The 13,000-nt window shown below is 40.5% G+C and overlaps 1 protein-coding gene across 8 annotated transcripts in view; it reads left to right on the forward strand.

Annotated features, from left to right (window-relative positions):
- kif1b (kinesin family member 1B) overlaps window positions 1-13,000 on the forward strand; it is a 219,749-nt gene that overhangs the window by 81,685 nt on the left and 125,064 nt on the right. For 3 of the 8 annotated variants that reach the window (XM_060852399.1, XM_060852402.1, XM_060852406.1), the window contains exons 12-14: window positions 391-533; window positions 4,152-4,193; window positions 6,393-6,604. In XM_060852399.1, the coding sequence (XP_060708382.1) occupies window positions 391-533; window positions 4,152-4,193; window positions 6,393-6,604 (397 nt within the window). The remainder of the gene's footprint in view (window positions 1-390; window positions 534-4,151; window positions 4,194-6,392; window positions 6,605-13,000) is intronic. The other 5 variants (XM_060852401.1, XM_060852405.1, XM_060852407.1 and 2 more) reach the window with 2 other exon arrangements.

Consider the following 13,000-nt stretch of genomic DNA (forward strand, 5'->3'; position numbering starts at 1 on the left):
TACATTTGGCTCAAGAATGTCACACACCAACTTTTTTTTTCACTCTAGGACAATCCGAGATGGGCAATAAATGCTGGCCTTGTCTGTGATGTTGATGTGAATAAAACTTTATTAAAGCTTTCCCAGGCTGGGCTTTACTCTAGTCTTGCAATTTGAGGTGTTGATGTATACTGTAGCTTTACCCACAAAATGAATTGTCTTAATTCTTTGACCACTTACTGATTCATGTTCACCATTTAATTTTTCTGTGCATTTGGGAAGGATTTGATGAAACTCGTAGGTTGCTCAAGGGTATTATCGTGAGCAAATCTTGACGCTAGTATTTACGTTTTTTCCAATTAGTGTTTTCCTGGTGGAGTTGTTTATATTACTGGCATTTTTATCTTTTAGGTATGCAGATCGTGCAAAGCAGATTAAGTGCAATGCAGTGATTAATGAAGATCCAAATGCAAAACTTATCCGAGAACTGAAGGACGAAGTCACAAGATTGAAGGACTTGCTGTGTTCTCAGGGTCTGGGAGATATCTTAGACAGTAAGTGGATTAACACTACACATAACCTTATAAGAAATCCTCAATAATTCAAGAACATCTGTTGCTATGGACATGAGGGTTATTTTGGGCATTGAAACCTTCCTTACAATCCGGAAGAAAAAAAGAGAATTTATTCAAATACAATATTCTTGACTAGGTTCTCTCTTAATCTTGATGTGAGTAGAATAATTTTTTTCAGAGTTCGCTATTTAGGATCTAAAGGATAATCCATTTATAATCAATTCTTGTGTGTGTGTGCGCGCGCATGTGTATGGCTGACAGTGAGTTAATGAGGTCACATGTAATCCGAAGCAATAGCAAGTCTGGCCAGATTTAATATAACCCTTGATTTTGTTTTTACAGTCGCAGGACATAAATTTTCATTTTCACTTTTACATAGTAACAAAAGTGCAATTCAAATGTTTCTTTAACTCTTTTGTCTGCTTAGCACAAATCTTGTCACTAACAACCTGTCATCATCTGGAAAATATTGTAATTGGGAATGCTTTAAAGCATATATTCAAAATTAAAATTTTCTATTCCACGTCTGAGTATTGACCACTTTTAGTTTTGTTTGACATAGATCTCTCAGGCAGAGTAAACCCTGTAACATGACCATAAAATTCTTCCTTCTACAGTCAGCATGACTACTCTGGCTTTTCTAAATAAACTGAGCTATGCAGCATCTTGATAGATAATCATACCTGCTGTAGATTAAATTCACTCATTTACTGATCAGGACACCATAGAATGAACCTGCCTCTGTTTTGCTGAAGACCCACCAGTGATTCTACATGGTACATTGCTGTAATAAATGGAAACATGTTTCACTGCAATTTTATGGGGACCTACTGGAAATAAATTTCATGTCATAGACCTGGGTGCATGCTATTGAATTGTACAGTACAGGAAAGGCTCTTTGAACCAATCTACACTAGTCCCACCTTCCAGCATTTCACCCAATGTTATGACGTTGCAAGTTCATGTTGTTTTTTTTAATATGAAAGTTGCCTTTCAGTTCCCTTCCCAGGCAGTGCATTCCAGATTCCCACCACACACTGGGTGAAAACATTTTCCCTTAAACCCCGTCGCCTTTCATGTTAAATTTATGCCCACTTGCTATTGACTTTTTAACGAAGGGAATAGCTGCTTTCTATCCACCGTGTCCCTGAACGGAACCCCATTTTGTTGAGAATTCTCAATGGCTAACTTGCTTGATCCATTTGGTAGGGGGTTTGCAGCAGTGCATTGGGATAGCCTCCTCGTGGGACAACCATTTTAGTGATCATGGTAACACCCCTGCCAGGAAGCTAAAGCACTTCCATGTCTTTGTAGGCAAGGAAGTGCGGATGATATTAAATACATTGTTCATAAGTTTAAACATTCCTGCATAAGTTCATTCACTGCTTGTATTTAATATAGTTATTTTAACATCAGAAAATGTGGCATACCTGTTTTCAGATGTTATTTCCTACACTGCCCATAAGAATTTAAAAAAACATTGCTGTCTACACTTTTTGTTTGGTAAACCCAAGAGCAGTCAATTGACACAGTGCAGACTCAACCAGTCAGCCCAATATCTCCAAACTGGGTTTGGGGACAAAGCAATGCCCAGCGAGGATGGCACTGTGAGACCTCACGAATATTTCATTTCTCTCGCTCCAAGACAGCTCCCTTGCATCCTGTGTATAGACAATAAGAGGGCACTGAGGGGGTGTCCCTATCTCTGAACCAGAAGGCCTGAGTCCACCCTGTTCCAGAAGTGTGTTATATCACATCTAAACATGGTGATTAAAGAGATCTATCTTCAATAAGACTCCAATCATGACTGCTTCAGTGATATAAAGACCTGGCTCAAGGCAGGTGGTGATAGAATGGGCATGGTCTGTGATGCACTAAGGGAAGACTCAGCAGTATGGGTCAAGGGTGTGCTGACTCAAAAGCATTTCCGTGAACTTGATTGAATCTGTTTTTAATGCAGCCTTTAGGGAGCCATAAGAATAAGGTTAGCTGATAATCCACTTCAGTATTTTTCTCTTCACAGTATTGCAATGCCCCTTTACATCACTGGTGTTTGGAATTTGTTAATCTTTTCTTTAACCATAATCCATGACTGAATTTGGATAGTCCTCTGGAGTAGATATTTCCAAAAATTTACAATCTTGTGAGTAAAAACAAATTCTCCTCATTAAGTCCCTACGTAGCTTCTCTTTTATTTTGAAACTGTCTCCTGGTTTGGACTTCCCAACAAGTGGGGGAACCTCTTGCTTCAATTCTCCCTTTAAGTAATTTGGTTTCAATGAAATTACCTTTTAATTATAGAGTCATAGAGATGTACAGCACAGAAACAGACCTTTTGGTCCAACCCGTCCATGCCGACCAGATATCCCAACCCAGTCTTGTCCCATCTGCCAGCACTTGGTCCATATCCGGCTAAACTCTTCCTATTCATGTACCAATCCAGATGCCTTTTAAATGTTGCAATTGTATCACTTCCTCTGTAAGCTTATTCCATGCCAGTACCACCCTCTGCGTGAAAAAAATTGCCTCTTGGGTCTCTCTTATGTCTTGCCCCTCTCAACCTAAACCTATTCCCTCTAGTCCTAAACTCCCCCACCCCAGGGAAAAGACTTTGTCTATTTATCCTATCCATGTTCCTCATGATTTTATAAACCTCTATAAGGTCACCCCTCAGTCTCTGACACTCCAGGGAAAACAGCCCAAACCTATTCAACATCTCCCTGTCACTCAAACCCTCCAACTCTGGCAACATCCTTATACATCTTTTCTGAACTCTTTCAAGGTTCACAACATCTTTCTGATAGGAAGGAGACCAGAATTGCATGCAGTATTCCAACAGTGGCCTAATCAATTTCCTGTGCAGCTGCAACATAACCTCCCAATTCTTTTGGGGCTGTGGAGAATACGGGCCTAGGTACCTTCACAGTACTCCAGGTGTGGTTTGACCAAATGTCTATGCAATTGAAGCAAGGCTTTGCTCTTGTACTCCAATCTGGTTTTGATAAAAGCCATCATACTCTTAACCTTGTTCGTTAATGACATAGCTTTACTTATGAATTTGGCTCTGAAGAAATATCACTTGAATTCTATGCACAAATCGCCCTGGTTTCTATTTTGTGCAATATAGTTTGAGAGTGTAGAAATTTCAGCGGAAAGATACCTCTCATTCCTATTCCGTAAAGATGCTTTTGTTTGACATTGTGATGATAAGAGAGTTTGAAGTGTTAAAAGAGCTGAATGCTAATTTCCTGCATACACTTACGAATACATGGTATTCCATTCTTTAAATCTAAGGCATTATCCCTTTTATGAAGGAAATGTCTCTAATATGTTAATTTAAATATAATGCTACTTACGGAGGTGAAAATCTAAGAGACCTATATGAATCATCTGATGGTCCATGTACAAATTCTTTCTCCTGAAGATTTTGTGGTTTATTTCTGAGCTAGGTCTGTACAGCTCCAGAATTAAGGGATTGTTGAACCATTTAAATCTTGATGAAATGTTTTCCAAGTCTTATATGCAACTGGAAACAGATATGTCTGAGTTTTCAGAATGATCTTTGACCCTTCTCGTTCTCCTCCTGCATCCCTCCAGTTGAACCAATGACTGATGATTACTCTGGAAGTGGAATCAAATGTGTGTATATACGTGTGTTGGTATTTTCTAATTCACTGCCAAAGAAAATTGTCCTGCTTTTAAATCGCTCCAGCTTTGCATGAGCTGATCAGTGATGTTGCTTCTGGGGGAATTGCAGATGGATTTTATGAGAGTGTCTGTGCTGTGTTCTGTGCAAGTATGTGGAGCAAATGGGCAAGGCTGGAAATGTGTTAGACCTTGTGCTCTTGCAAGCTGGCTTTTCTGTGTGTGTGTTGTGCAAATGAGTGTGTGCATCTGCTCTGGATATTGGGTTGCTTTGTTCACTTTTGAGAGAAGCACCTTCACAGCTTCCAACTGCACCACCCAACACCTCACCTCAGTATTTTCTTTTTAAAATAAAGGTTATTTTTGTTGTTGCTGAGGAAAAGAAATGGCATCAAATCACACGACAATCTGTTTTGGCTGTATTTTGTATATCATTTGAATATATTGATTTTATCTTATTTAAAATAATATAATTCAGTTACAACTGCGAGACCCAAAATAAGTATTGTTGTTATAGTTTACAAAAGAGAGCCGAGTCTATCACTCAGGATGGAACATGTGATATGTGCCAAACAACCAATGGCTTCATTCTTCATGAGTGGAGCTCCAATTTCTGATTGCTTGGTGTGTGTCACAGATGTCTATGTTTCTGTTGTTGAGATTGGTGTTCTTGACAGATATTGTATATTCAATTTTTTAACAATTGTATTCATGGGCTGAGGGCATCACTGGCTAGGTCAGCATTTATTGCCCTTCCCCAATTGTCCAGAGGGCAGTCAAGAGTCACCCACATTGCTGTGGGTGTGGAGTCACATGTCAGCCAGACCAGGTAAAGATAGCAGTTTCCTTCTCGAATGGACATTACCGAACCAGGCGGATTTTTCTGACAATTGGCAATGATATCATGGTTGTTATTGTTAGACTCGGTCTTTAATTTAAGATTTTTAGGACTTCAAATTCCACCATCTGGCAGATGCTGTGCCTGGATCTCCAGAACATTATCTTGGTCTCTGGATTAACAGTCCAAAGAAAATACCATTAAACCATCAAATTGAGAGAGGGTCTCGTAAGACAAAGATGTACAAAAATCTAGGTTTACAAGAATATATCTATGGCTAAGGCAGTGTTAATAATTTCAACTTTATTTCTATACCAGTGGTCTGTTTGGAGGTTATTTTCTAAACTCAGCCCACACAAATGAGCCTTTCCCATGTTGTGAACATTGTAGGGTGATTTGATGCCAAAATTAAATTAGTTTGCTTGCCTATTTTCATTGAATATGTTTGTAGTTTTCAACACACAATATGTTTTTAAGCTTTGGGCACAAGAGAGGTGTCTGTGTATATGCACGTGTAATGTCATCTGCATTAGTTAACTGCTTTGCCAGTCATTTTATCAGACTATAATATGACAGATCTGTTCACTTTTCATGTTGTTGCTACACTGATGGTGGTTTTAAAGTCCTCTTGGGGCTCTGTAGAATAATTAAATAAAAGCACTATGCATCTTTGAGTTTACCTTCTGTGGATATGACCATATGAATGGTCAGGTGTTATGAGCAGTATCTCTTTCGATTTACCTCTGCACATTCAATGAACAGAATCTGTTAAATTGAATGTGCAAGTTCATGATTCACAGTAAAATTAATTCAGATGTATGTTTTCGTGTATTTAATAGAATATTTCTAAATTCCTCGTGTGACATTAAGCTGGAATAACTTTGTGCACATGACTGAAAGAAACTTAAGTGAGTTATTCTTCTATAGTTATGAATTGGCTCATCAGTAATTGGAGAAATGCGTCAAAATTTGATTCAGTGAAGCATCATAAAGGATGGCAATTGTGTTAAGTTTGGAAATTTGAACAATATTGTATTTCAACTTTTTATGAATTTACATTTAAATACATTCTGCAGTTTGTATCTGTCATGTGTATTTCCAAAGTTGTTACGGTTAAAAATTGCACAAGGGCTTTACTATTTTTGTATTTACCATACACATACCTATAAACGTTGTTTGCTCTGTTTACTGTAAAGCTGATCAGAATGCACTGTTTTAGAACTACCATCTAGTGTGCAGTATATGCCCATTCCGAAACCCTGTCTCGTGGATCTTACGTCTTTCCTTTCCTCTTTTCTCTCCATTTTTTTCCCTTCCACTTCCTTTTCCCTTGGCCTGCTGCTCCTCTTAATCAGACTTGAAAGAGATACAGAACAGTAAACATAAGTACAAACTAGCCTCAGGAAATCAAAGGCCTGGCCATTTCTCCACAGCACCCGTGGGTACACTGACAACTTCTCCTTCCTCGTCTTCGCTGAGCAGCCAGCCAGGTATTCAGTCAGTGACCAGCCTGCAGGAGAGAATAATGTCAACTCCAGGGGGTGAAGAGGCCATTGAACGCTTAAAGGTATGTGCTTAATTAAGCATTTGTGCATTTTAGCCATGTCATTTAGAATCACGATACTTTCATAGTTACATCCAGCCCTAGATTGTAACATAAAGCAGTTAATATTTAAAATTAGTTTTAAAATTTTCAGATTGGATACAAAAGACATAATGCAATTTTAATGTGGCACTCACATTTTAACACTGTCACTTTTGAACAATTGACAGTGCAGGCCGTATAGCCACATGGTCTCTCCACATCGTTTGGTAAGACTGTCACTGACCAATAATCTCACCATCTTTTACTCATTAGTAAAAATGTATCTTATCTATTCCCCTTTAATACCTTGAAAGCACTTATTTACTGAATTCCAGGGAATAGATTTAATTTGATTTATTGTCAAGTGTATTTAGTACTAAATACAGGGAAGAGTATTGTTTAGTGTCTGGCACAATCTTAAAACAAAACACAGAATATAGAGCCAGAAAAATAAAACAATATAGTTAATCTAATCTCAATAAAGTTAGGTATTCTTTGGAACAGCTTCTGCTTCTAACTCAGCCAAAGGTCTAGATCTGGGCTCCTCCACCTCAGTGCCTAGAGTCCCTGCTGCTAAACCAACCACACGGCTATAACTGTGCTTCACCATATTCCCACCACGCTGTTTGGCTCCATCTCACCTTCACCGAGCGCCGCTGCCAGATGCTGGACCGGTCTTGCCAATGCAGTAACCATCAATTCCGCAGGGTCCTGAACTGGCCAAAGCCACTAATGTCCAGATCTAGCTGTGTACCTGGAGCCTTGGCTCAGCCTGCAAGTCTGGATCAGGGGATTAAGCCCAGGAGCTGCTACTCACTCCCTGGGAGACCTCGGGCTGGGCTGGAGCTGCATCTGCTTTGTCCTGGCGTTTCTGCCCCCACCACCAGAGCCGTCTCCTTCGTCATAATGCAAGAACTAGGTGCAGGAGTAGGCCATCTGGCCTTTCGAGCCTGCTCCACTATTCAATAAGATCATGGCTGACCTTTTCGTGGCCTCAGCTCCACTTAACCGACCTCTCACCATAACCCTTAATTCCTTTACTGTTCAAAAGAATTACCTATCTTAGCTTTGAAAGCATTTACTGAGGAAGCCTCAACCTACCTCACTGGGCACGGAATTCCACAGATTCTCAATTCCACAGAATTGAGTTCCTCCTCAATTCAGACCTAAATCTGTTCTCCCTAATTTTGAGGCTATGCCCTCTTGTTCTAGCTTCACCTGCCAGTGGAAACATCCTCTCTACGTCTGTCTTATCTATTCCCTTCATAATTTTGCATGTTTCTATAAGATTCTCCACCCCCCCCGCCCATTCTTCTGAATTCCAATGAGTATAATCCCAGTCTACTCCATCTCTCCTCATAAGCCAACCCCCTCAATTTCAAAATCAACCTGGTGAACCTCCTCTGCACCCCCTCCAGCGCCAGTACATCCTGGGAGACCAAAACTGCATGCAGAACTCCAGGTGTGGCCTTGCCATCTCCCTATACAGCTACAGCATAACCTCCCTGCTTTTAAACTCAATCCCTTTAGCAATGAAGGACAAAATTCAATTTGCCGCCTTAATTACTTGTTGCATCTGCAGACCAACTATCTGTCATTTACTCAGCTTTGCTACAGCCGGGCCTGCGCAGCCATCTTAAGACCACAAGACATAGGAGTGGAAGTAAGGCCATTCGGTCCATCTCTGCCACTTAATCATGGGTGATGGGCATTTCAACTCCACTTACCTGCACTCTCCCTGTAGTCCTTAATTCCTTACGAGATTAAGAATTTATCAATCTCTGCCTTGAAGACATTTAACGTCTAGGCCTCCACTGCACTCCGTGGCAATGAATTCCACAGGCCCACCACTCTGTGGTTGAAGAAATGCCTCCCCAATTCTGTTCTAAATTGACTCCCTCTAATTCTAAGGCTGTGCCCATGGTTCCTAGTCTCCCAGCCTAATGGAAACAAATTCCCAGCGTCCACCCTTTCTAAGCCATGCATTATCTTGTAAGTTTCTATTAGAGCTCCCCGCAACCTTCTAAACTCTAATGAATACAATCCCAGGATCCTGAGCCGCTCATCATAAGTTAGGCCTACCATTCCAGGGATCATCCATGTGAATCTCCACTGGACACGCTCCATTGCCAGTATATCCTTCCTGAGGTATAGAGCCCAGAATTGGACATAGTGTTCTAAATGGGCCTAATGAGTGCTTTATAAAATCTCAGAAGCACATTGCTGCTTTCATATTCCAACCCTCTTGAGGTAAATGACAACATTCCATTTGCTTTCTTAATCACTGATTCAACCTGCAAGTCAACCTTTTGAGAATCCTGGACTAGCACTCCCAGATCGCTTTGTAGTTTGGCTTTGAGTTTTCTCACAGTTTAGAAAATAGTCTATGCCTGTACTCTTTGCTTCCTAAAGTACAAGACCTTGCATTTTCCTATTGAATATAATTCAGTCCTTAATGAAGGTCAGAGAAAATATAGAATTCTCATTACCATGACACAGCCAAATGATGCTGTTCCATCCGCTCGATGCAACATTTAAATTGTAAATTGGCCGTGAGCAAGGTCCTTTAAGGACAAGGGAAGGCTCCTTATATATCTCTTACTGTGCCCAAGGTGTCTCGTATTAATGTTGAAGAAGGTTTTGTACTAGTTTGAAGCCAGTCAAAGTGACATGAATGTTTGACATTTGAAATGATGTATCAAAATTGCTCAGCAGGTTGGTGGTTTGAAGGTGTGTGTGATAAATTTTTGAGGTGGAACAAGGTGACCCTGCTTTATACCATGCCTCATGAATTTTGTACAGAGGTGCAGAGCAAGGACTAAATAATTCTCTTCAACTAAGGTAGATAATGTCTACTGTTCCCCAGCAGTCAGTTCAAATACAAATGTCTGGGAGAACTCATTTGGGTGTGCTCTCCAAGCGTAGAGTGGTGATTGGCTCGAGGTACATTGAAATTTAGGAAAAGCTACAACAGAAATCAGATAGATAGGGATTGTCATGTTTCAAATCTGAATGACCTGACAAGGGAGTACTTTTTAAAAAAAAAAATCTGTAAAGGAAATGATATTGGCATTTTTATTGACTTACCATTAATGTAAAGGTCTCATATCTCATAATAGACAATAGGTGCAGGAGTAGGCCATTCTGCCCTTCAAGCCTGCACCACCATCCAATATGATCATGGCTGATCATCCTTGATCAGTATCCTGTTCCCGCCTTATCTCCATAACCCTTGATTCCACAATTCTTGAGAGCTCGATCCAACTCTTTCTTAAATGAATCCAGAGACTAGGCCTCCACTGCCCTCTGGGGCAGAGCATTCCACACAACCACCACTCTCTGGGTGAAGAAGTTTCTCCTCATCTCTGTCCAAAATGGTCTACCCCATATTTTTAAGCTATGTCCTCTGGTTCGGTACTCACCCATCAGTGGAAACATGTTTCCTGCCTTCAGAGTGTTCAATCCTTTAATAATTTTATATGTCTCAATCATATCCCCTCTCAGTCATCTAAACCCAAGGGCATACAAACCCAGTCGCTCCAGTCTTTCAGTGTAAGGTAATCCCGCCATTCCAGGAATTGACCTCGTGAACCTATGCTGCACTCCCTCAATAGCCAGAATGTCTTTCCTCAAGTTTGGAGACCAGAACTGCACACAGTACTCCAGGTGTGGTCTCACTAGGGCCCTGTACAGCTGCAGAAGAACCTCTTTGCTTCTATACTCAATCCCTCTCGTTATGAAGGCCAGCATGCTGTTCGCCGCCTTCACTACTTGCTGCACCTGCATGCTTACCTTCATTGACTGGTGTACAAGAACACCCAGATCTTTCTGTACTGCCCCTTTACCTAAATTGATTCCATTTAGGTAGCAATCTGCCTTCCTGTTCTTGCCACCAAAGTGGATAACCATACATTTATCCACATTAAACTGCATCTGCCATGCATCTGCCCACTCACCTAACTTGTCCAGGTCACCCTGTAATCTCCTAACATCCTCATCACATTTCACCCTGCCATCCAGCTTAGTATCATCAGCAAACTTGCTAATGTTATTACTAATACCATCTTCTATATCATTAACATATATTGTAAAAAGCTGAGGTCCCAGTGCTGATCCCTGCGGTACCCCACTGGTCATTGCCTGCCATTCCGAAATGGAGCCATTTATCACTACTGTGTTTCCTATCAGTCAACTAACTTTCAATCCAAGTTAGTACTTTGCCCCCAATACCATGCCCCCTAATTTTACTCACTAACCTCCTATGTGGGGCTTTATCAAAAGCTTTCTGAAAGTCCAGTTACACTACATCTACTGGATCTCCCTTGTCCATCTTCAGAGTTACATCCTCAAAGAATTCCAGAAGATTAGTCAAGCATGATTTCCCCTTCATAAATCCATGCTGACTCTGACCTATCCTGTTACTACTATCCAGATGTGTCGTAATTTCATCCTTTATAATAGACTCCAGCATCTTTTCCACCACTGAGGTCAGACTAACTGGTCTATAATTTCCTGCTTTCTCTCTCCCACCTTTCTTGAAAAGTGGTATAACATTAGCCACCCTCCAATCCGCAGGAACTGATCCTGAATCTAGCGAACTCTGGAAAATAATCACCAACGCATCCACGATTTCCCGAGCCACCTCCTTCAGTTCCCTGGGATGTAGACCATCAGGCCCCGGGGACTTATCAACCTTCAGACCTAACAGTCTCTCCAACATCAATTCCTGGCAAATATAAATTCCCTTAAGTTCAGGTCCTTCAGCCACTGTTACCCCAAGGAGATTGCTTGTGTCTTGCCGAGTGAACACAGATCTAAAGTACCAATTCAATTCTTCTGCCATTTCTTTGTTCCCCGTAATATATTCCCTGTTTCTGTCTTCAAGGGCCCAACTTTAGTCTAACCATTTTTTTTGCCTTTCACATACCTAAAAAAACTTTTACTATCCTCCTTTATACTATTGGCCAGTTTACCTTCGTACCTCATTTTTCTGAGTGTCCATAGCATTTTGCTATTATTTGCTGAGGAGCAGGGCTGCTGCGGAACCGTGGCATTAGTTGTACCTGAGGGGCAGCTTCGTAACTCACATTAAAATAAAAGTTACAAACAGCAATAGCAGGAGCTTTGAAATACTCAAAACCTGCCTTGTCAGGAAGTGGTCAAATGACAAGATGAGAGGGACAAAGCAAGAGAGTAGTTTTTCAAAGAGCTAAATCATGAATGCAGATGTTTATCCTTTTGTTTTCCTGAGAGTTCTGTTCTAAGTACAGATACATTGCAATGTCGAAGATGCAAAGATATGGATGCAAGGCAGAGTAACTATTTTATAATGTTACTTAAAAAGCACGCACTAAAATTTACACGTGAGGATGTTTTTCTCCCACTTTGCTCAGTAATGGCATTTCTGCCTCTGAATCAGCCCCAGGCAACGTAGTTCAATATATAACCTAGGCTGCCTCTTCAGTGCAGTACTAATGGAGTGCTGCAGCATTGGAGGTTCAGCCATTTGGATGAGACACCAAATCTGCCTGTTCTGAAGATGAAAAGATTCTGTCGTATCATTTAATGCAAATCAGGAAAGGTGGATGGCTATTTCTGTTATTGTGACCTATAATGTACAAATTGGATGACATTTTGTCTGCATACTGCTGACAGCAATCTAGTAAAACAAATAATTGGCATTTTAGGATGTCCTGAGGACATGTAAATTTGTGTGTGCTCTTTTTAACTACCATTATAAAATGGCTACTCTGCCCTGCGTCCATATCTTTGCATCTTTTTGACAGTGTGATGTATCTGCACTTACAGCAGAAGTCACTGGAAGGAAATGATATTATTTTAATAAATATTGGAATGGAAATCTTTTGGCCGGCTGTAAAATATTCCTGCTGGTACAAACCCTTTCACAGGCTTCTAATCTCAAATGTCATACTGTTCTTGTCAAATAACCTTTCATGGTAGCTTTGGCTATGATTTACTGCAGTATATTGATGGAAGAAAGGATGTAGTTGGTTAATGAGTCGAGGGATTTCTTCTATGTGTTGAAGCAGATATCTTTTCTTAAACCGATATACCCCTCCCCCAATGATGAATTTCAGAGCATGTAAGTGCTTTCCAAACCACATGAGAGAAGAGGCATTCTAATGATGCTGCAACTAATGCTGGTTACTACAGCAACTAGAGAACGTGCTGTGTCGGTCCCTTGATAGTGAACCTGTCACGGAATGATGTCATTTCACTGGAAGATGCAAATAACGTTTCAAGGCAGGTGTAAACTAAAATGAGCAGGAGACTATTGTATGTTTGCTAATTCAAGTGTCATACATCCATATTGAAAACTAATAGTTATGATTCAAAAATCTCATCTGGACATTTTTT

This window comes from Hemiscyllium ocellatum, chromosome 37 (genome assembly GCF_020745735.1).
Source record: "Hemiscyllium ocellatum isolate sHemOce1 chromosome 37, sHemOce1.pat.X.cur, whole genome shotgun sequence".
Taxonomy (NCBI): Eukaryota; Metazoa; Chordata; class Chondrichthyes; order Orectolobiformes; family Hemiscylliidae; genus Hemiscyllium; species Hemiscyllium ocellatum.